At 43.9% G+C, this 25,525-nt stretch overlaps 1 protein-coding gene across 2 annotated transcripts; it reads left to right on the plus strand.

The window, feature by feature from the left end:
- The first annotated feature begins 39 nt into the window (after nucleotides 1-39).
- Nucleotides 40-24,924, plus strand: GTF3C2 (general transcription factor IIIC subunit 2). 2 transcript variants are annotated; one of them, XM_036873287.1, is made up of 20 exons: nucleotides 40-122; nucleotides 564-3,817; nucleotides 11,433-11,703; nucleotides 11,867-12,188; nucleotides 12,783-13,068; nucleotides 14,884-14,978; nucleotides 15,764-15,841; nucleotides 15,988-16,086; nucleotides 17,206-17,433; nucleotides 17,608-17,719; nucleotides 17,936-18,044; nucleotides 19,536-19,561; nucleotides 19,746-19,875; nucleotides 21,852-21,996; nucleotides 22,104-22,265; nucleotides 22,445-22,532; nucleotides 23,198-23,326; nucleotides 23,623-23,775; nucleotides 23,926-24,033; nucleotides 24,353-24,924. In XM_036873287.1, exons 3-20 carry the CDS (start codon nucleotides 11,457-11,459, stop codon nucleotides 24,569-24,571), a joined length of 2,736 nt encoding a protein of 911 aa, XP_036729182.1. In that variant the 5' UTR covers nucleotides 40-122; nucleotides 564-3,817; nucleotides 11,433-11,456; the 3' UTR covers nucleotides 24,572-24,924. The 2 variants fall into 2 exon arrangements, with proteins under 2 accessions (XP_036729182.1, XP_036729181.1); XM_036873286.1 differs by lacking the exon at nucleotides 40-122 and having other exon boundaries at nucleotides 127-3,817.
- Nucleotides 24,925-25,525: the final 601 nt, after the last annotated feature.

Raw genomic sequence — 25,525 nt, forward strand, 5'->3', positions numbered from 1 at the left:
CAACTCTGCTGCCTTTTATCTCCTTTAGCATCGCCACCGCTTAGGTTAGGAGTCCAGACTCTCCAGCCCCTCTTAGCACCTGCTACCAACCTCCATGCCAGTGCTTTGGGGCCAAAGTGAAGGTCAGTATGGAGACCAAAAACTATCCAAGTCATCAACCATTTATTGAGCATCTATGTGCCATACACTGAGCTAGATATGAGGAAAAGTATAATAAGGACAAATAAGAGTCCTATCCTTAGTATTTTAGTGTTATTATTACATTAATATTTAAGTTAAACCAATATGTTGATATTTATATTAAATAGTTACACATTAATATATTAATATTTTGTATCTTTAGTATTGAGTGTTTACTGTGTGTCATAAACTGTTGTAGTCCCTTTCTTATCCATTTAGGAAGATTAATACCACTCTATGAAGTGTGATTTATAGATGAGAAAACTGGGGCACAGAGAGGTTAAGTTACTTGCCCAAGGTAACACTAACTAAACCGGCATGTGATCTCAGGCATTCTGGATCTAGAGACTGTGCCCGTAATTTTTATGCTATCTGCCATTAAGGAGTACTCATCATGATGGAGGAAGACAGATGATATCTACAGTATGAGATACATTCTACTAGTAGTATGAACAGAGTTCACTGGAAGCAACCCAGGATGTTGCCAGGAGATCTAGTGAGGTTGGAGAAGACTTCACAGGTAACATCTGACCTAGTCTTGAAGGATAAGAAGTTTCCCAGTTGGAAAAGAATGAGAACGCAGATCAACAGAGGAAATAACTTAAACAGACTACAGAATAGGCTTTAAAGTGACTGGCCAATTCCAAAGTGCCAAGTAGTGTGGTAAAGCTAGAACTGCGGCTTATGTGGACAATTAGTGATACAGCTGCTAACGTAGGTTGGATTGGGTCCAGGTTGTGAGAGTCTAACCATTGTGGTTAGCCTAAAAAAAAATGTTAGAGTATCCATTTTGTGTGTGTGTGTTTGTTTTATTGAAAAATTTCAAGCAGCATAGAAGTACAGTGAACTATACAAAGAATCCCCATCACCAAATGTAGTAATTACCAAGATTTGCCACATATGCTTTTTGTTTCCCTTTTTTTCCTTGCTGAAGTTGTATTAGAGCAAATCCCAGTCATTATATCGTTTTACTCCTCCAAACGTCAGTATGTCTCTAAAAAATGTGGAAGCTTACCACGTCATTACACTTATTAAACTCTTCCTTATTGTCCAATCCATAATCAAATTTCCTTGATTGTCTCAAAAGCAGGTTTTTACTGTTGAATCAGGATCCAAACAAATCCATATATTACATGTTGTTATTTTGTCTTAAATTTTTTGTAATCAAAAGCAGTCTCTCCAACCCCCCTTCTTTTCTCATGACATAGACTTGTGCCAGGAACCAGGTTGAGTATGTTTCATACTGCCTTGCCATCAGGTTGGTTGGTCCATTTTCAGTGATGAATGGGTCCAGGTGTTTTAAAGTTTCCCAACAAACTTTCATTTAGTGGTTTCATCCACTTTTATTGTTGCCTGAATTATTTCATTAGAGGATGCAACATGATAAATTTTTTTTTCCTAATTACATCATTCCATACGTACTAGCTGATAATCTTCTATAAAGAACTCCCTCTCATCAGTTACTATTCTGAATTACAATTCATACTGGAAGGCAAGATAAATGTTTAATTCTTTCCTTTTAATTGCCAGTTTTCAGGATTGATCACTGGTTACTTCCAGTGGCATACAATGAGAAGTTGTTGAATTTTTGCCTTTCTCTGTATAAAGATCATGATGAATTCATGTTTTTTTACATATTGAGCATACCACTCAATCATCAAAATTAAGCAGAGGTTCAACAGGGTCAGCTCTGTGCTTTAGAAAGGTAGCTGGTAGAGATTAGAGGCAGGGAACCAGATCAATTAAAAAAAGACTGCCTATCAATCAAAATCACAAATGCACCTAAACTTTGGTCCAGCAGTTCTGCTTCTAGGAACTTATGCTAGCCATATAGTTGCACATTTGAAGTAGCTTAGATAGAGTTATTTATAGCAGCATTGTTTATAATAGCAGAAGACTGGAAACCACCTGGATATCCATTAATAATAACAAGGGCTAATCATACTACATTCATATAATTACATACTAAGCAATCATAACAGAATAAGGAAGGTTTTTATATAGAGAAATGGAATAGTCTCCAAGGTACACTCAAAAGAAGTAAGGTGCAGGACAGTGTGTGTAGTTGCTGTTTGAATTAAAAAGGGGAAAGACTCCCTGGCTGGGGAACTAGATCCTACATGCGCAGCATGGCCAAAAGGTTAAAAAAAAAGGGGGGGTGGAGATATATATGTATTTGCATGTGTATAAATACAGAAAGTATCTTGGACCTGTAACAAGAAAACTGCCTGGGTGGATGTGGTCTGGGAGGCTGGACACAGAGGTGAAAGGTACTCTTCACTTTATACCCTATGTATCTTTTGAATTTTCAGCCATGTGAATGTCTTATCCCCCAAATAAATACAACTATTAGTATAAAAAAGATTTTGCTTTAGCTGAAGTCAAAGATAGACTAATCTGAGGCAACAGGAATGGAGAAGAGTCAGATTTGTTCATTACAGAAATAAATGCTTGAAAAAAATTTTTAATAGAAAAATAAATAAATGCTTGAAGTTGTCAAGTTGAGAGCTGTCCATTGGACAAGCATTGTAGATACTCCGTATTAGAGGAACTGCAGCCTCGACTGCACCCGATTTTGCACTCTCACAAAGGAGTCAGTCCTAAGCCACGGCGCAGCCTTAGCTTGTCTTTAGGCCACTTAGGGCAAATGGGATGGGAGTCCCCTTGCTCCAGATTTTAAATCTTAGCTAGCTTCTCCCATGCTTTTCTTAAATGGTTTGTGTAACCAAGGGAATTTAATAGATGAGATTATCTGGTAAGAGAAAGATTGGTTTACCCCACCCTTTCCTGTTTGTTTATACATCCTGAACTCCACTATTCGTTGTATGGAGACCTGTGAGATTTACACAGCTTTAAATGCCTCAGGAAAGGGCGGAAGTTTGTTACATTCTTTCTCCACCAGCATCCTACCTCCCAGGGAGGGAGTGGGGCAAGGCCTACGACCAAGGGGAGGGTCCAAGCCCGAGGATCACTTGAGTAGAGCGTCCCCATGCCAGGCTTTTCTACTGCTCTTCCCTTTCACTGTGTTTCTGTCTCGGGTCCATCCTTGACTTCACTAGTGGCTGGATCTGCTGGGGGCTGCCCTGAGGGGGAAGCCGGAGTCGTCCCCCGAGGCAAGGATTCCTTTGTCTCCCAGTCTTCGGCTCGACGGCGGGGCTGCAGGTCAATCCTCTCACATCAGCCCGGCCCTGCCCGCCACAGGCCGGTAGTCTCGACAGAAAGCCAGGATTCCGCGCTCGGGAGCGACACTCAGGCCTGGGCACCCGCACTCTCAATGCTCGAGTAGAAGCCGCGTGGGAACCGGCGGGGGCGCGACGACTGTCACCGCGCAGGCGTCAGTCTTCCCTTCGGGACACTGCAATTCCCATAAGGCCGTGCAGCGGCATCCCCTGCGCCGCTAAGGCCCGGGAGCTGCGCCCGCTGCGACAGGGCTCGGGGTCGCTCGCCGCACTGCATTATGGAATACATAGTCTAATAGAAAACGTCCTGGGGCACAAACTCCCAACCAAGCCCACGTGTTTACCTTGTGCACTGGGGGGACGTCAATGAAGAGTAGCTACCAGATTTCGTCATAAAACGGCGACCAGACAGGCGGCGCCATCTTCGAACTTGGACTTCCGGAAGGACTTTGGTGAGGGTGAGTGTACAACAGCGGGATGTGCGGGGCCCCACGATTACTACCCCCCCACCCCACTTCTTTTTCGGTAGCACTAAGATATTGGGAACCAACTCCGGCTCCGCTTTTCCGCCTCTGCACAGCATCGCGACCTCCAGCCCCTAAACTCCTCCGGAAACCGTCGTGGTCCCCACCTCCCTAACCCACGGTGGCAACCGTGCATCCCCCATCTCTGCTCTCCTCGGGTCTCGCCTTCTTTCCCCACGCGGTGTCCGTAACACCTCATCCTGTGTCCCGGCCGCGGCGCTGCCTACATTGCAACGCTCGGACTCTGCGAACCTACCGTAGTCCTCAGCCTTACGAAACTCAGGGCTCGCTTCCCGAACAGGCTAGTGGTGAAAGCTACCCCACGCCCAGGACTGAGAAAGGGCAGGCGGTCACCCCTAGAGTGGTAGCGGGTCGGTCTTCTCACTCTGCTGTGTTCCAGCCTCTTCCTCGGTGAGGCTCTTCTAACCCTGGGGGTTGTGCCCCGCGCGCTGCAACCTCATTGGCGCAGCCAGGGGCCAGTTATGTTTCCCAATCTAGTCCTTTTATCCCGCAGCAACTTGGCTTTCTGTTGGGGAAGGCAGAGGTGGTGACTTCAGCTTCACCCGTGGTAACTCACTTTGTTAGAGGGGTGCAGAGTATGGCCAAGCCTTATAGCCCCAGGGGCATATTGTTACACAAACCTGTCATTCCTGCGCCTTCGTCTCTTTTGGCCACCCCTTCTTATCAACTGTAGTATTGTTTTCTTAGTAATTTTCTTTAAATTGATTTAATTTTAAGATTTAAGTGCTTTAGTCTTGATCTAAACAATGTAGATGAAACCATAGGTTTCATGGACTAGTTATAGTTTTTTTTTTATATATACAAGTTAAAATAAAAACACAATTAGTCAAATAAAATCGTTCATTTTTGTATCTCAGAAATCATCTTGCATACCATCAGTTGTACCATAGGAACACTTTGGGAAACAATGTATTAGACCAAACAGTGTGTGTAAAGTAATTCCATACTTGAGGAGCAGTGTTATCTAATCATTTTCCACATCTGGGGAGATCAGGCTGGCAGCCTTGGAGCAGCATGGGAACCAGACAAGTTGGGGTGCAGATGCAAAGTCTTATAAACTCTGGTACACATTTACTCAACATCCCTTACTTGTGTCCAGAATTTGCATTGTGAAGTCAAAAATGGAAATTAACCACAATGCCATGCCTTCTATGAGAAGTGAATCCTTATAGAGATTTTTGTACCTTGAGAAGTTAGTTGTTCAATCAACAAAGGTTAATTATTGCGCTTACCACGTACCAGGTTCTGGATACAGTAGTGAGTCAGATAGACAAGATCCCTATCTCTTGAAACTTTTAAGGAAGATAGATATGGAATAAGTAAATACCCGTATCTCTTATGATAAGAAAATTCCAGATGGACTAAAGAGCTACATGTAAAATCCAAAATTAGAAAAATTATTAGAAGAAAATAAAAGAAGATATTTTATATTCTGATATTATATCAGTAGGGTAGGAAATGCCTTTTTAAGACACAAACAGGGGAATTCCCTGGTGGTCCAGTGGTTAGGACTCTGCACTTCCACGGCAGGGGGCACGGGTTCGATCCCTGGTCAGGGAACTAAGATCCCCGCATCATGCAACATGGCCAAAAAAAGAGACACAAACAGAAGCCATAAAGGAGAAGACTGAGAAATTTAACTCATAAAATTTAACTTCAGTTTGGCAAGAAACATGAGCAAAGTTTTTTTAAAAGGTAGATACAGAGAGAAAATATTTGCAACATAAATAACTGCACAGATCAATAAGGAATGATCAATTTGTCCTATAGAAATATGGGCAAATTATGTGTATTGGCAATTCATAAAAGACATAGATGTCCAACATATAAAAAGAAGTTGCTAATCTCAATTATTATCAGGACAATGCAAATAAATACAGTAGGGAAGAATTGTTTCAACCATCAGACTGGCAAAAATCAAAGATTGACAAGGGGTGGTAAAAAGGGTATACCCATTTTTACAGTTAGTAAGAGTATAAATTGATTTTCACCTTGGTGACCTGTTTGGCAGTATCTGTTAAATTTTGAAATGTGTATACCCTTTAACCCAGTACAGTAATTCCACTTCAGATGATTATTCTAGAAAAATAATTTCTCATTAATGAAGAGATCTATACTAGAATATTCATTGCAATATTATTTGTAATAATATTATAATCCAATTGTCCATTAAATGGGAAATATCCAAATAAACTATAATCCTATGGAACACCATATAGTAACTAAGAAGAATGAAAAAGATGTATGTGGGAAAATGATATGGAAAAATCTTTAAGACATGTAGAAATTCTCTTAACTGATTCCATTTAACTAGCTGCCTCTGTTAACTGACATTCTCCATTTCCTGTGTAAAGCATACAAACTGATGCCCATGGCACAATGAATTCTCGAAGCCTGTAGGTTTTTTTCCTATAGGCCTGGTCACTCTAACTAGTTGAACTGAATGCTTGCCAAGAGTCATTGTATTGGTTCGAACATTTTTAATATCAGTTGATTTGTCACTATGTTTATATAATTGTGACATATTTAAATTTTAAGGAAATTTGAGTATGTAAGAGTTACTGTTTCTATTAAAAGTAAGTTGAAACATGGCAGATATACAGGTGTTTTATTGTTATTCTTTATATTCTACACTTATTTTATAAGTATTTTGTATCAACTAAAGATTTTATAAAAACAATTCTGAAAAAGAAAAGAAAGCAAACTAAACTGAATACTTTGGAGAGACAAAAGTGGTGAGTTTGCAAACAAGCAAAAAAGCTACCAAATAGGTGTAAGACAACTGTAAAAGACTGAGGAAATTTTGTAAACATCTGGAAGGTTACTGCACTTGAATTGCTTCTCAAGAAAAGAGAATGTTTCAAGAAACAAGTGGTAAGGAGCCTTGGTGCTGCTGAGAGGTCAAGTTAAACGAGACTGAGAAGAGTTTATTGGACTAATTGACACAACAGTTATTGATCACTTTAGCTTCAGTGATGAGTTGAGGGCAATATCCTAGTTAGGATGCAGCAGGGTAATTAAAACGTCAAGGGCAGACAACTCTTAAAGTTTGACTGTGAGGGGCAGGAGGATATTAGTTGGAGAACTGTGGGTTGAAGGATAGTTGTATTTGTGTTAAGATGAAAATTAAAAAATAGTTAAATGTTGTTTATTTTTTAAATTTTATTTTATTTATTTATTTTGGCGAGGCACATATTTTATTTACTTTGGCGGGGGGTGGGGGTGTGGCACACCATACAGCATGCGGGATCTTAGTTCCTCCACTAGGGATTGAACCCGTGCCCCCTGCGGAAGCGCAGAGCCCTAACCACTGGACCACTAGGGGATTCCCGTTAAATTCTGTTTAGAAGGAGCCAATGGAAAGGAAAAGGATAAACATCTTCAGTTTCTTTGGGTGGGGCAGGAGGGGGCATGGGACTAGAACACAAGTGGAAAGTTTGGCTTTAGAAAGTGGATGAGGTGCTCAGAGGCAGGGAGTGTTAGGTTATCTGACAAGAAATTGAAGTATGGTTTTTGATTGTTTCAGAAATCTGAGGCTAAGTTATCTGCTGAGGACTAGGGGATCAGACATTGGAGGAGAGAGGGTATGGGAGCTGATTAGAGAGAACGTGTGATTGCTAGTGCTCAACTACCTTAGATGCTCCCGTGGAGAAGATGGGTGATTGGTTCATCCAGGCTTGAATTTTGCCGGGCCTATGGAACAAAAAGACAAAAAGAAAGGAAGTTTGTAATATCAACAAGAGTCTGATTAAAATAAAGGAGTCTAAACTACATGGTATGTGGCTGACATAGGGAGAAATTGGAGAGATCAGTGGATTAATTAATATGGTTAAAGAATAGATATAGTGATAGTAGTTGAGCAATCTAGCTGTAATGATGGGAGGTTGTGATCAGATATTGGGTGTCTTAGTGATTTTAGAGGTTAAAAGGTTTTATATGCTGACAAGTTTCAGGTGTGACAGTGGAGTGACTAGCAGTGATTTAGCTGAATGTTATGAGCTTGGAAGGAACAAGGTTTTTACAAGATGGGGAGGACTATTGGTCAAGAATTGACACTGGAGAGGAGTTGAGAAAACACTGATCCTACTTTCTACCCTGGGGTAAGTGGGATGTGAGAGAATGAGCACCCTCCATTTGAGAGCCTGGAAAGCTAGAAATTTCATTTCCTGGAATTTTTCCATCCAAGATTCTGAATATGATTTAGGCCTTGCCAATCAAATGTGCTCTTGAAGAACTCAAATTTGGACTTGAGTTTAGAGAGGAGGCAGGCCAGAAGGCATGCATTTTGCTGTCGCAGGTTGTGGCAGTGGTACGGCTCTGGATCTGGGAGCCAGAGAAGAGTCTTCCTCAGTTGGTCACTTTCTGATTATTGCAGAGGCAGCTTGTTTACGGAGCCATCAGCTATGGCAGGGGCTTCTTCAGCCAGTTTCTGGCTCCCCACCATGGCAGAGGAGAAGCCATGTGGTTCTTGAACCAGCAGCTGTAAACAACTTCTCAATTTGACAAGTACTTGTTCCTAAACGTTTTTTCCCCAACCCTTCCAGTGATCCTCTATGCAGGTCGTTTTCAAACTTGAGTATGCATCAGAATCACCTGAAAGGCTTGCTATAACATGAAGTGCTGGCCCCATCCCAGAATTTCTGATTCAGTAGGTCTGGGGTAGGACTGGAAGTTTGCACTTAACTGACTTCCAAGTGATGTGCCAGTTCTGGGACCACCCTTTGAGAACCACTGATGTGAACCATTTAATACCCTGTAATAAATCCCTTTTATTTATCGTGTTTCTGTCACCCTTGTGTTGTTTTTTTTTCTTTTTTCTTTGTGTGTGTGTGTTTCCATTATTTTTAATGATCTTTTATTTTGTGGTCTTTTAGAAAATTCCTTCCGTTTCTTAGCCCTATTGGGTATTTTGGAAGCAATATAGTATACTGTTTTTAGTTCTATTAAACATCTAAATGGTATTAGTAGGGAGTTCCCTGGTGGCCTAGTTGTTAGGATTCCAGGTTTTCACTGCCGTGGCTGGGGTTCAATCCCTGGTCTAGGAACTGAGATCCCGTAAGCCACACGGTGCCACCCCCCCAAAAAAAATGGTATTAGTAAACCTATATCTTTCAATTTGTCAACCTTAGAAGCAAAATTAAGATACTTCTTCTTTTGCCCCAATCTACTACAATCAGAATATTGGTATTTTTACATTGTGGGGCATTGAAATTTTTAATTTATAGTCTGTTCTATACCTGTAGTTACCACAGTTAATGATGTGTCACTGGGTTAAATCCTTACTACCAGCCTTTTAATAACACAAGTTCTCCACTAGAAAGTTCTTTATATTGATTTATCTTTCATTGGCTAAATTAGGTCTTCAAGTGGATTTTTTTAGAAACTTGCATATTTAGAATGTCATCCCATTACCTTTACATGAATGACAGTTAAGTAAAGAATTCTCTTGATCCTTTTAATGTTTCTTTATCTTCTGACATCAAATGTTTCTGAGAACTCTGAGGCTGACCTGATTATTTTCTCTTTGTAGGAGAAATTTAGTATCTTCACTTGTATTTCTTGGTCTTGATGAGTATTTATTGATTTTTGTCTCCCTTTTGCACCATAAGCCCTTTTGATCTATAGACTGAGATCTTCCTTTATGTTAGGAAAGTACGCATTTCTAGTTTTCATTTCAGGAAATTTTCTTTTGTTAGGTCTTTGAACATTTTTTTTTCTGTTCCCATTTTTCTTCTCTCTTCTTCAGGAACATCAATTATTCATATGTTGGCTTCCCACTTTCTCTTTTCATCCGTATCATCTTCTCACTAATCACTTTTATCTCTTTACAACCTGTGGTTTTTTTCAAACATGTCTTTCATATCACTGATTGTCTTTTCAGTAGTACATATAGTTTCAGCATTTTGCTTCTCCTCTGGTTTTCATTTCTTTGATTTTATTCTTTTACTCAGTTTCTTTCCTTATGACTGCCAGCTCATTTTTTTTTTGCCTTGCCATTGTTTTATCTCTTCTTTCGTCTCTTAAATCTTGGATTCCACAGTCTCTTTGGCTTTTTTGTTCTTTTTTTTTTTTCCTTTGGCTTTTTTGAAAGAATAGAAGCTTTTGTTGGAAAATTTCTTGTTTTCTGGAGGCTTTCTTTGAAAGGGTACTTTTCACCTTTTTCATTTGTGTCCTTTTTATTCTTTCCATAGTAACTATGCATAGGTCCCATTGGATCCTTTTTGCTTATTACTAATTTTGAATGGAGTAGTTCTCTCAGGGTTTGCTGTTTACCAGAGAACAATGTAGGTGGATTCTCATTGACCTCTATTTACCTTGATAGTGTTATATTATATCCCTAGCATATGATGTTATAATGTATCCTTAGCACCTGAGTTAAAGAGTTGGCTATTGTTATAGTTTATAATGATAGACTGTAGCTTCCTCAAGAGAGACAGTTGGAAACTTTAATTTGTATGATATTTCTTGTGGTATTTGTATTAGCACACTTTTCCACTGAGGCTGATGAGTTCTTTATCCTTAAGACATATATAGACCTATGGAGAGGTTCCTCCTGGGATCTGAGCTATTTCTTCCCTTTTGTTACAGACAAGTAGGTTTTTCTGGCCAAAAACTGGGCCCTTGCAGAGTTCTATGTTGCTCAGGTTTTTGGTTTGGTAGTCAGTGTATTGTTTATCTCTGTCAGTTTACTTTGGTCCATGGTTGCACAGCTGGTTTCCTGGGTTTGAAGAAAATGAAGATTCATGACCATTTTTTAGTCTATTCTTCAGTGTGAAAATGGTCTCTTAATTTAGTAGGATGCTCCTTAATTGTCTCATAGGCTACCACCTCCCCCATCCAGCTGAACGATTGCTAGCAGGACACTAGAGAATTACTTATTCTTAAATAAATCTGTACCTTGACTAATATTCACAAAGGTGGATGTCAGATCTCGTCATCCTGTCCTCCTTCAATTTGATGTAAACTTTATAGTATCTGGCAGCTATTCTTTATAGTCTATTCTAGAAACTTGTGGCCCTTTCCTACATTCATCATTCATAACAGGTGATTTTCTCTCTCTCTCTCTCTCTTTTTTTTTTTTTTTTTTTTTGAAGGGTAGGGGATGATTCATTTCATTGGGTTTCAGGGAGAGGAGTTAAATAATTGTTCACTCACTTTAAATCATCTAAATAAAGCACTTAGTACAATACTTGGCACATAGTAAGCATTTAATAAATGGTAGCTTTATTATCGTTTGTTTGTTTATTGTCAGCTCCACTAACATGTGAGTTCCGTGAGGTCAGGGACCTTGTCTGCCTTGCTTATTGTCATGTTACCAGTTCCTAGAATAGTGCCTGACATGTAGAAGATGCTTAGTAATTACTGCTGTATGAATGAATGATCAGAGAGCTTGGGTTTCTTGTTGGTGGGGAAGGTGGGGGGAGGTTGGAGAAACGGTTGTGAGAAGAGAAAGACAGGAAAGTAGAAAAATCTGAGCCAGTGCAAATAGCTTTTACCTTCTACTCACTTGTATGTCTCTTGTATGCAGGCGCAGCCATTTTAGGGGGTGCTGATGGATCCCTACGGGGTCGGCTGTGTTGCTCTGGAGGAGGCCGGCCCCGTGGGGAACATGACTGTGGTAGACTCTCCTGGACAAGAGGTGCTAAACCAGCTTGATGTCAAGGCCTCTTCAGAAACAACCAGTGTGGAGGCTTCCATAGAGACGTCATTACCTACCCCTTTGCCTGGATTTGAGGATTCTCTTGATGAGAGGAGGCTCCCTCCAGAACAGGAAACCCTCTCCAGACTGGAACAGCAAGGTATGTCCCTTGACCTTTCAGCTTTTTATCTCCCCATGCTCAGCTTAAGTTGAACGAGAGCAGGTTGAGCTCATAGGACCTTACAAACCTGGGTATGGTGTAATCTGTTCCAAAGAGGCTTGAGCTCTGGTCCCATCTCACAGACCCATATTCTTCTCTACAGATCTTTCTTCAGAGATGTCAAAGGTCCCAAAGCCTAGGGCCTCAAAGCCTGGCCCGAAGAGAGGTGGTAGGACACGGAAAGGCCCCAAAAGGCCCCAGCAGCCTAATTCTCCATCAGCCCCTCGGGTTCCTGGTCTCTTAGATCAATCCAACCCTCTGTCCACCCCCATGCCTAAGAAACGAGGTCGAAAGTCCAAGGCAGATCTGCTACTGCTGAAGTTGTCAAAAGGCCTAGATCAGCCAGAGTCTCCACATCCAAAGAGGCCCCCTGAGGACTTTGAGACCCCTCCTGGGGAACGACCCCGCCGAAGGGCTGCCCAAGTGTAAGGATTCTGGGGCACAGCTTGGTGGAGGGGGGCTGGGCGAAGGGATGAGGGTGGGGCAGATGCTGGAGAGATGAGTGGACTGTGAGGAGGTGTCAGGTAAGCAGGGGTGGTATCTGGGTTCTGGGGACTTGAGCAGTCTTCTAGCTCTTACCACAGCAAGTTTATCTGTGGTTAAATTTGTCTATCTGGGAGGTTCCTTTCTGTACCTCATATCCTATCACATTTTTCACAATGTCCTCCAAGTCTTCATTGCAATTTTACTGCCCAGTATATGTCAGTATATATGTGCCCTTCCATTCTTTCCCTTCGCCCTCAATGATCTTTGACTGTGGTAGAGTGAAAAGTGTTTTGGACTTGGAGTCAGAAGACCTGGGTTCAGATTCCACATATGTGATCTGAATCATCTTGGCCAAGTTACTTAACTTTCCTGGATTTCTCTTTCTACATCTATCAAAGGGGAAGGGAAATTAATAGCCACTTCACATGGTCACTGGGAGGATCTAGTGAGATAAGAATCAGCCAAGTGTCGGGCAAAGTGGGCTCTCAGTTAAGTGTCTGTGTGTATTGCTCTGACTCTGCCCTATCCTACAGGGCACTTCTGTATCTTCAGGAACTGGCTGAAGAGCTCTCAACAGCCCTGCCTGCTCCAGTGTCCTGTCCTGAGAGCCCCAAGGTGAGCAGCCCCACCAAACCCAAGAAGAGCCAGCAGCAGGCAGCCTGTCGTTATAGAGAAGAAGAGGATGACACTGCACGGGACGAAGACTTCGTTCTCCAGGTTGAGGCTGAAGATGGAGAAGAAAGTGAGGCCCCAAGTGAGAGCTCGTCTGACCCCGAGCCTACAGTGCCCCGGAGCACCGCACGAGGATCCACTTCAGGGGTAACCTGAATAGACAAAGTGAATGGGGATAGCAGGATTATTAGGGGGTCAGCAGGACGCCTAGGAGGAAAGCTTTGGCCTAGTAACTAGGATGGCCAAAACAGGTAAAAGGAAAAAAGAGCAACTTCAAACACAGTTGAGATTGTAGGGGCTGTGGGTGTAACTAAACAAGATTATTCGTTCATATGTTGAGCATCTACTCTATGCTAGGAAACACAAGCATGAATAAGACAAGGTCCTGCTTTACAGAGCTCACAGTGTAATAAGTGCTGCATCAGGAGTGAACAATATGCTTTAGGCATATAGAGGAAGGATGATTAACTGCTTGGACTTCATGGAGAAATGATACTTGAGCTAGGTCTTGAAAGGAATAGAAGTTTGCCAGAGAGGATGGTTTTCCCAGAAATTGGCTGTGGCTGCAGCATAGGGCCTGTGGTAAAGTGGTGGGGAAGATTAAACTAGAGAGGATGAAAGGACTAAAATTGATAGGAGCCAACAAAGGGTGTGTGTGTTTGTTTAATTATGGTAAAATAGATAAAACAAAATTTATCATTTTAAAATGTATAATTCGTTGGCATTCAGTGCATTCACAATGTAGTGTAACCATCACCGCTATCCATTTCCAAAACTTTTGTCATCCCAAACAGAAACTCTATACAACAGAGGTTTTTAGGTAGAAAAATAACATGATCAGTTAGGAAAATAGATTAATTTGCAGTTGACAATAAAGAAGACAGGTTCAGTTCTCCAGTTCCAGAGGTTGTAAGGGCCTAAATTAAGCAGTGAAGGAAGAAAAGACGGGGAGGCAGATAAAAGAGATATATAAGAGAATTAATAGCAGTTGGGAGTTGAAGGAGAGGAAGGAGTAAGAGTTTCCAGCTTTGATGGTGCTCTCATACACTGAACTTGGGAACACAGAAAGAGTGGGGGACACTGGAGGGGGGGGGAAGGTGGGCAGGCGAGGTGATGAGTTTACTTTCTGACATGTCAAGTTGGAGGTGCTGGTAGATCAAGGGCCATCCTTCTGGAGACGTCTCTTTGCCAGTCAGATATATGGGACCAGTGCCTTACTTCTCCCAGATGCAACATTTAAGGGAGCACCAAAACCCCCAGTAATCAAGATAAATATCTCGATGCAACATTTTAAAAATCAAAATTAATGCAACAAATCTATGGTGAAGAAAATATCAAAAATTTAAATAAAGATAGCAACCGTATAATTGATATTCCCTTTTGCCTCAGGCTCTAATATGGCTCAGCACCACACTGAGTCTAGAATTTGTAGAAAAGTTGAGACTGAGTAAAGTTTACATTTACTAAGATGCAGACTTGATAATCAGGCATTAAAATGGTGGTCAAAGCCATGAGACATGGGATGAAATTACGAGGAGTACGTGTATTGAGGGCTGAGGGGACAGAGGGACTCTGGGAAATACCATCACTGACCAAATGGATCAGAGGAGGGAGAGCCTGCGGAGGAATATTAGAGACGAGGGAGGAATAAGGAGAGACTACCCCATAGGGCAGGAGTTTCAAGAAGCAAAAGGAGTCCTCTGAATCAAGTGCCATGGAGACACGCTAAGGAAGATGAACAGAAAACAGATAGCAGGTTTTGCGGTTTTGATGGAGGAATAAGAGCAGAAGATGAAGAAGTCATTGTAATGGTTGAGATACAAATCTTTTAAGATGCTGATAGGTAAAAGGTTGGAGAGGAAGTAATGCCAAGAAAAGTAAAAGTTGGGAAAGCGGTCTCCTGGGGACTTTCTCCAGCTTATACGATTCTCTCCCTTACACTTTCTTCAATTTGATCCCCAGAAGCAGAAGCCACACTGCCGGGGAGTGGCTCCCAATGGCTTACCAAATCACATCATGGCTCCTGTTTGGAAGTGCCTTCATCTCACCAAGGACCTGTGAGACTTGGGGAATGGGGACTGGGGATGAAAGGGTGGTGGAGGAGTGCAAAGGACGATCTAGCAGTGGGGCTGTGGGAAGGGCGGAAGGCACTCACAGGGTAGAACACTGTGAAGACATTCATAACTAAAAGGCACTGCTCCAAAGGCAAGAGCTCTGTTTTTTTTAATTTTATTGTATTTTATTTTTTGGCTGCCTTGGGTCTTCGTTGCTGCGCGGGCTTTCTCTAGTTGTGGCGAGCGGGGGCTACTCATCGTTGCGGTGCGCGGGCTTCTCTTGCAGTGGCTCCTCTTGTTGTGGAGCATGGGCTCTAGGCACGTGGGCTTCAGTAGTTGTGGCACGTGGGCTCATTAGCTGTGGCTCGGGGGCTCTAGAGCGTAGGCTCAGTAGTTGTGGCGCATGGGCTTTGTTGCTTCACGGCATGTGGGATCTTCCCGGGCCAGATATCGAACCCATGTCCCCTGCATTGGCAGGCGGATTCTTAACCACTGCACCACCAAGGAAGTCCAAAGCAAGAGCTCTTGAGCTGTGCTGTCCAATATGGTAGCCACTAGCTGCATGAAGCCATTTAAATTTCATTTTCAATTAATTACATATAATTAAAAGTCCAGTTTCTCAGTTGCACTAGCCACATTTCAAGTGCCCAGTAGCTACTTGCAGCTGGTGGCTAGTGTGTTACACAGCACAGATAATAGATCGCTCCCATCATCACAGAAACTTCTATTGGGCAGCGCTGCTCTAGAATTTCTCTCTTCCTTCATTCATGATGCTTCTGTTTCTCCAGCCGAGAACAGAAGCATTCATACTGGGAGTTTGCAGAATGGATTCCTTTAGCCTGGAAGTGGCAATTGTTATCTGAACTGTAAGTTGAAGAAACATCTTTGAAATCTAGGAGGGGGTGACACCACTGGAGACAGAAGGGTAACAGAGGACTCTAGATTTATAATGGGAATCCCAGGATGGATGAAACTCTTCCAAATTTAGGCTATTCCCTTTGCCCTCCCCCAGTGAGGCAGCTCACTACCTGCCCCAGGAGGAGAAGTCGCCACTGTTTTCTGTACAACGTGAAGGACTTCCTGAAGATGGCACACTCTACCGAATAAACAGGTGACGATTGCACATCTTTTTCTGATTCTGGGAGACAGAAAAATGAAAAATGGATGTTGAAAGGGATGATAGATTGGCCCTGTTCTTCCCTTAATGCTGGTCCAATTGGTCCCAAGGGTAGGAGTGCTGGCTAGATCTGGTCAGCCCTCTCGAATTTGCAGTGCTTCTCGCTGCTGGCCAGACTGAGGGCGCCTAGGGAGGTTGAGGGTAAAACCAGTTTTCAAGGTCACATCTACTCAGATAGACCTAGACAAACTGGCCCTAGAGAGAACACTGTAGTAAACCAGAATGCACAACCTGTCATCTTTGAAGGTAAGCCTAGGACTAGACAGACTTTGGGAAGGAAAGGAGGAAGATACAAATGGTGGCTAGGACTGGTTTCACCTGTAGACTGTGACTGATGTTCTGGTGCTTGCTTAAGTCAGTTCACAGGAGCTCCAGGTGGAGCTCCCATTCTGTTCGCATTACTCTTCTTTTTTTTTTCTTTTTTAAGAGCAGTTTTAGGTTCACAACAAAATTGAGGGGGTTTTTCCCATATACTCCCTGCCCCCCACATGCACAGCCTCCCCCATTATCAACATCCCTCACCAGAGTGGCACGTTTGTTACAGTTGATGAACCTACACTGACACATCATAATAGCTCAAAGTCCATAGTTTACCTTTGGGTGCGCTCTTAGTGTTGTACATTCTGTGGGTTTGGACAAATGTATAATGACATGTATCCATCAATATGGTATCATACAGAGTATTTTCACTGCCCTAAAGATGCTCAGTTCTGCCTATTCATCCTCCACCTCCCCCACCTCTGGTTATCACTGACCATTTTACTATCTCCATAGTTTTACCTTTTCCAGAATATCTTGTAGTTGGAATCGTACAGTATGTAGCCTTTTCAGGTGGGCTTCTTCCACTTAGTGACGTGCATTTAAGGCTCCTCCGCGTCTCTTCATGGCTTGATGGCTCATTTCTTTTCAGTGTGAAATAATATTCCATTGTCTGGGCGTATTACAGTTTATCCATTCACCTACTGAAGTCCGTACTACCTTTTTTTTTTTTTTTTTTTTTCGTACTACCTTTTATTAACTCCTTTTTTCATCCCATCTTTGACTTTTCTCTAGATTTAGCTCTATCACAGCACACCCAGAGCGCTGGGATGTGTCTTTCTTTACGGGGGGACCGCTCTGGGCTCTGGACTGGTGCCCAGTGCCAGAGGGGGCAGCAGCCTCGCAGTATGTGGCTCTTTTCTCCAGCCCTGACATGAATGAGACACACCCACTGAGCCAGCTTCATTCGGGCCCTGGGCTGCTCCAGCTCTGGGACCTTGGGACCTTGCAGCAAGAAAGCTGGTGAGGTGGGGCTGGGACACTGCCATTGGAGGGTGGTTGAGGAGGAGAGAGGGATGGGGCTGGGCCGGGGAAGGGGTCAAGGCTCGGACTGGGTTGAGACAAGGGGAGCGCAGGCTCTGGCAGCTCCAGGCCCCTCCTTCCCACCCATTCTCCCCACATGCTTTCTCTTCTCAGTCCTGACAACAGAGCCCACTTTGTCTATGGGATTGCTTGTGACCACGGCTGCATCTGGGACCTCAAGTTCTGCCCCAGTGGAGCGTGGGAACTTCCAGGCACCCCTCGGAAGGTACCTCCCAGTTGATTGTGGGATGGCCCTAGGACTCAGAGCCAGGACAAAGGGGCCCTGGGTCTTCCCAGAGTTGGAGGGAGGGAGGTTAGAGAGTGGTGGGTGGAGTTTTTCCAGCAACTCCATATCATATTTTCAGGGACCAGAACCTGAAAAGTTTTCTGAGAGGTGCCTGAAGGCAGCAAGCCTCAGTGCAGATCTGGTCTCACCCTCTAGGCGCCTCTCTTGCCCCGGTTGGGTCTCCTGGCTCTTGCCTGCTCAGACGGGAAGGTGCTGCTGTTCAGTCTGCCCCATCCCGAGGCCCTGCTGGCTCAGCAGCCCCTAGGTGAGTAGCACAGCAAGGAGAATGGGGCTGCTGGAGCTGTGGCCAGAGCTTAGCAGGGCCTTTCTGTCTCCCCTGAAAGTCCTCCAGGCCCAGTCTCTGCAGTACAAAGCCTTACCGAGTCACTCCTCCCGTTCTGACTTCACACGTGTTGTTCTTGACCTCATGCCTGCATGCAGTCCTCTCTTTTGCAGTCTTGTAACTGCCCACTTTCAGCACAGTACCTTTCATCTCCCCCCCTTTCCCTGCTCTCCTGTGCTCTCAGGTCTTCCCCCTCTTGCTACCGCAGTTAATTGGCCGTGCAAAGAGCTGCTGAAGGCTGAGGCTTGCGCCTGGGGCTTGTCTCCCCTGCCATAGTCCTCTTCCTCCCCCGGATCCTGTCCTCCACCTCTCCTGCCCTCACCACCACACATCCTGCCATATTCCTCTTCCTCCCCCGGATCCTGTCCTCCACCTCTCCTGCCCTCACCACCACACATCCTGCCATAGTCCTCTTCCTCCCCCGGATCCTGTCCTCCACCTCTCCTGCCCTCACCACCACACATCCTGCCATATTCCTCTTCCTCCCCCGGATCCTGTCCTCCACCTCTCCTGCCCTCACCACCACACATACACGTAAACACACTCTCTTTGTTGTGAAGACAGGGAGAGAATATAGAGTTCTCCCTCTATATTCACCTTTGTGAAGGTGAGCACAAAGAGGAAGGGGCAGGGAAATGCAGCTCCTATGTGGTTGAATTTATTTGTTTTTCAACAGCACTGAGTAATTAAAGAAGAGGGCACCTAGGTTTGAACCCTGAGAAATCCCCTGTTCAGTGGTCTGGTGTTAGGCGTGGGCTGAGGAGGGAGTGGGAGGTGAGGAAGTGAAGACAGAAATGTATAGACAGTTCTTTCAGGAAGTTTGGCTGTGAAGGGGATCATATAAATGAGGGCGGTGGCTGGAGGTGAAAAAGGGGTAAAGGGGTGCTTTCCTGGTAGTCAGTGGTTAAGACTCCGTGCTTCCAATGCAGGGGCGTGGGTTCAATCCCTGGTCAGGGAACTGAGATCCCACATGCTGCGTGGCGCGGCAAAAAAAAAAAAAAGAATAATGGGTAAAGGAAGGCTTTGGTTTGTTCGTTTGATTTAGATAGAAGACGAGTGCATGTTTACATGTGCGTATGAGAGTGACCCAATAGGGAGGGAGAAAGTGGACAGGGCAGGAGAAGGGGAGGGTAACCAAATGAGCCACGCTCTGGAAAAGGAGGGGATGAGACGAGAGCCGAGTGGAGGGATTAGCCATTCTGATAGGAGGAAGGGCACTACCAGATAGAACAGGAGGAAAGGCGAATCTGGGGGCAGATAGAGGCAGGTTCATCCATTTGATGGTGAAAAGAGAAGAGTGTGAGGGAAGGGCATGGTTGAAAGGGCTGGGGGTGCTGGTCTAAGAGCAAGGCCTGATTAGGACCTCAGTCCTCTGGATGCAGAGTGTCAGTTACTGCTCTTCTTCCCTCACAGATGCAGTGAAGCCTGCCATCTATAAGGTGAGTGAGGAACCTGCTACCTTAGCCAAGGCTCCATCTTCTTGAGCCTCCCTTACTGATTCCACAGCGAGTCTCCTTCCACCTGAAAAATCTCCCACCTCCTGCTGGATTAAACAAGGATTGGAGCCTTTGTTCCAAACAGTAGTTATCCCTAATCCTAGCCTTGTCTCTCCTGTCCCTGCAGGTCCAATGTGTGGCAACCCTTCAGGTGGGGTCTATGCAAGCGTCAGACCCCTCTGAGTGTGGTCAGTGCCTTAGCCTCGCTTGGATGCCCACCCGGCCCCACCACCACCTGGCTGCTGGATATTATAATGGTGAAAAGCAAAGCAGAACATAAGGAGCTACCACTCTTTAAACTTTTATATATGCTTGTTTTTCTGTTGTTGTTTCCTTTTTGATTCAGTGTTCAACATTATATACTTAAAACTATTCATGAAATGTAAAAAAATACAAAGAAGAGAAAAAAAGTCACTAGAATTTTTCTACTCAGAAAGAAATAATTGAGTAGATAAACATCATTTCATGCTGCTCTCTATGCAGGTATAAAGATAAAAAGATTAGATGGAGAGATAAAGAATTCTGTAAAAATGGGATCATACTCTAGATACTATTTTAAATTAAAAGGTATTAAGTTTAATTATACTTTAACTTCATGGAAGGAAAAGGCAAGTGAAACTGAAAAATTAGTTAAGCTCCCAATAAATGTTCCTTCACCACAGAGAGATTAGTTCCATAAAGATACTTTTAAGATTAAAAGGGAAAAAAGTAAAAAATTATAAATAATATTAAGTAATTGGCGTTATTAGGTTGTTATTGTTTTTAAATGACAGTTTCACTTTTAGACACACCAGTAGACTTTCTGCTAGGGTGATAAGGAAATTAGCACTCTTACACTGCTTCCTGTCATCCTTCTCACGATCTCCTAATTGTGTTTCTTTTGGTGGTCTTGTTCTTACACTGTCAAGGTATGTGATACTCAGTGCTGTTTTGCTATCTTAATTCCCAGAGTTACTTAATCTTAACTCTATATTGAAAATGATTGCCTGTCTCCACCAGTCCTTTGATCTCGGTCTCCCCCTCCATTGCTGAATTACTTATATTGTTTAGCTGTAATTCACTGTCAAGTTTTTTCAAAAAGGCTCATAGATGCTACATTTCCTGAGTTTATGTATAAAAGGGGTTTTAGCTTCACATGCTTCCCCCAACTTTTTTTTTTTAATAATTAATTTATTTATTGGCTGCGTTGGGTCTTCGTTGCTGTGCGCGGGCTTTCTCTAGTTGCGGCGAGCGGGGGCTACTCTGTTGCAGTGCACGGGCTTCTCGTTGCGGTGGCTTCTCTTATTGTGGAGCACGGGCTCTAGGCACGTGGGCTCAGTAGTTGTGGCTCACGGGCTCTAGAGCACAGGCTCAGTAATTGTGGCGCACGGGCGTCGTTGCTCCGCGGCATGTGGGATCTTTCCGGACCAGGGCTCGAACCCGTGTCCCCTGCATTGGCAGGCGGATTCTTAACCACTGCGCCACCAGGGAAGTCCTGCTTTCCCCCACTTTTGTTTATTAAATTCTTATTGTTCTTTAATTTGTCTTTCACTTTTATCAAAGTTATACTTTTGATTACCTCGTCCTCTGCCAGCCTGGTCAGGGGTCAGCTTGTTTTGGATCAGCTGAGTTAGTTTCTATTTGTCCATTTGTTTTCTATTCCTCTACATTTTATTGCTTTTGGCTCCTTGCCTGTTCTCTTTGCCTTAGAGCAGAGTTGGCAAACATTTCTCTTAAGGTTCAGATAGTGAGTATTTTATGCTTTGTAGGCTGTTTTGCCATTGTTGGAACTATTCAACTCTGCCATTAAAAAGTGAAAGCAGCCACAGACCTTAGGTAAGCAAATGGGTGTGGTTGTGTTCCAGTCAAACTTATTTACCAAAATAGGCAGCAAGGTGTATTTGGCCCATGGGCTGTAGTTTGCAAACCCTTGTCCTGGAAGGTTTATGCTTTTTTAAAAAATCCCTTTATTTTTATTTAGTAGGGAGTAGAGGACACTGGGTTCATTCAACCTATCTTTCAACTGCAGATCTCAGACTAAGCTATTACTTTTGTTGATGAGAATTGGAACTAATATCAGGTTGAGTCTTCAAACCATAGAGGGAATGTTGGCTAGCTAATCATGATCCCTATAGCCTTTCATAAGGCATCAGGTCTGAGAGTAGAAGACATAGATCCTAGGAGCCAGAGAAAGGAATTAGAACAAGAAGGGAGAACCTGGCTCTAATACCTACGCATTCTGTCCCTACCTCAGGCATGGTGGTTTTCTGGAACCTTCCCACGAACTCGCCTCTGCAGCGGATACGGCTCTCTGATGGCTCCTTGAAGCTCTACCCCTTCCAGTGTTTCCTAGCCCATGACCAGGCTGTGCGTACCCTTCAATGGTGCAAAGCTAACAGGTATAGAATAGGAGAGTTGTGGAGGTGGGAGGTGAAGACTGGGACAGGCTGACTCTTCCAGGCTTGTTCAGATTTGATCCTCTCCCTCTTCTCCCATCTTTCCACAGTCATTTCCTAGTCTCTGCAGGGAGCGACCGGAAAATCAAATTCTGGGACCTTCGACGACCTTATGAACCAATAAACTCTATCAAGCGCTTCTTGAGCACAGAGCTGGCCTGGCTGCTCCCCTACAATGGCGTCACTGTGGCTCAGGACAACTGCTATGCCTCGTACGGCAGGATGGAGAGAGGAGGAGCTCTGGGGGCAAGCCCTAAGGGTTGGGGTGCACTGTGCCAGATTGCTGTGGGGAGAGGAGGGTTGAGGGTTGTTTCACTGAGTTTGAATTGTGGGGGAAGAAATGAATCTAATCTTAGAAAAAGCAAGGTTTTCTTTTCTCTTTCTCTTACAGTTATGGACTCTGTGGAATTCATTATATTGATGCTGGTTACCTTGGTTTCAAGGCCTACTTCACTGCTCCTCGAAAAGGCACTGTCTGGGTGAGCTCCTCTCTTCCAAACCTTCATTACACAGGAAAACGTTTCCTTTACTCACCTAGTGGTGGTCAGAAAGAGGCAGTAGTGGTTTTTTTGGTTTGTTTGTTTTGTTTTGTTTTAATATTTTTAAATTTATTTTATTCTTTTTGGCTGCGTTGGGTCTTAGTTGCGACACGCAGGATCTTCACTGAGGCATGTGGGATCTTTTTCATTGCAGCACGTGGGCTTCTCTCTAGTTGTGGCGTGCGGGTTTTCTCTTCTCTAGTTGTGGTGCGCAGGCTCCAGGGCACGTGGGCTCTGTAGTTTGTGGCACGTTAGCTCTAGTTGAGGCATGTGAGCTCAGTAGTTGTGGCGCACGTTGGCTTAGTTGCCCTGCGCCATGTGGGATCTTAGTTCCCTAACCAGAGATCGAACCCGCGTCCCCTGCATTGGAAGGCGGATTCTTTACCACTGGACCACTGGGGAAGTCCCAGAGGCAGTAGTTTTGGATAAAAGGAGAAGACAGGTGTGTGGTAATTGTATCTTCAGGGATATGGGTTATGATAAACTCATATTTGTTTGTGCAAATATGTCTCTCCCCCCTCAGACTGTGAAGTTGTTACCAGTTCACAGAACTGAATAAATATGAGTGAATGAATGAATGAAAAATATCTCTCTCTTCCTATTAGAGTCTTTCAGGATCCGACTGGCTCGGGACAATAGCTGCAGGAGATATATCTGGGGAGCTCATTGCAGCTATATTGCCTGATATGGCGCTGAACCCAATAAATGTCAAACGACCTGTAGAGCGAAGATTCGTACGTATATGAATATTTAATAGCAGCACCATCTGTTGGGTCCTAATCCACATGACCTCTCAAATTAGTGCTACCAATTATCAGCAGAGTACAAATTAGTACTAGGTCTCCCAGCCCTGATATTCTCCCTGGAAGTCTTAGAATAGAGCTGTACATAATCTCCCCTACCCTCGTGCATCTGAACATATGTTTAAACATACTACTTACAGTCTTTCCTGCTCCAAACCAATTTTCTCTCTTTTACTTTTATTCAGTCTTCAGTATTATAGAACCTAATCTAACATTCTTCTTTCTAGCCTATATATAAAGCAGATCTGATGCCATATCAGGACAGTCCTGAAGATCAGGACCACTCTTCTGCTTCATCCGGGGCCCCCAACCCTCCCAAGGCTCGAACTTACGCTGAAACCGTCAACCATCACTACTTGCTCTTTCAAGACACAGATTTGGTAAATTGAGGCCAGGAGAATGGGTGTGGCGTTAGAAAAAGTAAAAAACTTGAGTCCTTGTATAGTAGGGAATCCTAAGGAGTTCCAGCAGAAAGATGCAAAACTAAGAAGCTGCTCGCTTTCTCTCTCCTATTACACCCTCCTCCCCAGGGTTCATTCCACGGTCTGCCCCACAGAGAACCAATACTGCGCATGCAGGAGGGAGAGGGGCAAACGCGGCTCTGCCTGGACCGGCTGCAGCTGGAAGCTATTCATAAGGTAGAAACCTTATCTCTCATCTTCGCCATCCTTCATCTCATTTCCTCCCAACTCTGCGCCTGTGAGCAATGAAATGGGAGATGAAAAGGTAATGGAGACGGTGAAGGGGGGGAAACAGCTCCGGCACTCTCATCCTCCAGAGCATGATAGACATACCTCATTCACTGTCTTCTCATTCCTACCTCTCACCCCATCGTGGTCCACCTATCCTTTCAGATTGTGGCTCTTTTTTTGTTTGTTTTTTTTTTGCTCTTACAGCTAAGACTCACCCTAAAGCAACAACTGTGAGCATCTCTTTTGTTTTCTATTCTCTTCACAGGTACGTTTCAGCCCAAACCTGGACTCCTACGGATGGCTGGTCTCTGGGGGGCAGTCAGGGCTCGTTCGGATCCATTTTGTCCGTGCACTCACCTGCCCACTGGGCCACCGTATGCAGCTTGAAAGCCGAGCCCACTTCAATGCTATGTTCCAGCTGGCCTCCCCCACTAAAGGGCCTGGCTTCCCTCCAACCAGCCATCGCCTTCTGCCTGGTCCCTAGTCATGGTCCCCACAGAACACTCAGGATGAAGTCTGCCGAGAACAATTGGCCCCGTGCACACAGCCATGGGAACTGGGGCTTTCCTGGACAGTGATGCTGCCAGGCCTGGACCTTTAGACCTGCCTCCCCAGGACTCCTTAGATCCCTCTCTTTCCACAGACTTCTTCTGTCATCACGGCCCCCCGCGGGCAGGGGGGTTCTCCCTCCACAAACTCTCAAGTCTCCTCAGCATAAAACTATGACTCACGAGAAACACTCAGGCCTGACCTAGGCTTGGGAGTCAAATTGCTCATATTGAGCATATTGTGAAGTGGGTAAAACTTAAGTAAAGGTACTGGGTGTTTTTGAGACCACATGTGAGTGGGTGTTTGGAGAACTGGAAAGGGTATCTGCATGAAGGCTCCTGTCTGACTATATTCCAGGATCCAATATTACTGCCTTCCTAACTTCCTCCTTAGAGTACCCAACACCCAGGCCCACAACGGGGTGATGGTAATTCATTGCACTGAAGCTGCTTATAGTACTTACTTAACTGAGGAACACACCACAGACACCCTGCCAACAGAACTGGCTCAGATCTTACTTGCTCCTGCTTATGAAATGTTCCCAATCACTGGTCATCTGACTCTTCTTGAGCACTCCTAGACAGTCATTTTTTAAAAATCTTCCTTTATATCAAGTCAAACAGTATACCTCTATAAATTTTACCATGGGTGTTAGGAAATCTAGTCACTCTTCCCTATGATTGCCCTTTTAAGTATTTAAAAGTAGCTATCATGTGTTTCCCAAGTCTTTTCTTCTCTAGATTAAATATCTTCAGTTACTTTAACCATTCTTTTACACGTCATCATTTTTGATCCTTCATTATACTGTCACACTGTTGACTTATTAAACATATTTAGCTACTTTATTTCAACTCTATAGGAGGTGTTTCAAACCCAAGCACAGTAGTGT

This window comes from Balaenoptera musculus, chromosome 13, assembly GCF_009873245.2.
Source record: "Balaenoptera musculus isolate JJ_BM4_2016_0621 chromosome 13, mBalMus1.pri.v3, whole genome shotgun sequence".
NCBI lineage: Eukaryota > Metazoa > Chordata > Mammalia > Artiodactyla > Balaenopteridae > Balaenoptera > Balaenoptera musculus.

Bases quoted from the DNA above. Each gene is read 5' to 3' on its own strand.
- GTF3C2 (XM_036873287.1), top strand. From the start codon at position 11,457: ATGGATCCCTACGGGGTCGGCTGTGTTGCTCTGGAGGAGGCCGGCCCC. The intron at 21,997-22,103 runs GTATAGAATAGG...ATCTTTCCACAG, and splicing joins CAATGGTGCAAAGCTAACAG to TCATTTCCTAGTCTCTGCAG. The intron at 22,533-23,197 runs GTGAGCTCCTCT...TCTTCCTATTAG, and splicing joins CTCGAAAAGGCACTGTCTGG to AGTCTTTCAGGATCCGACTG.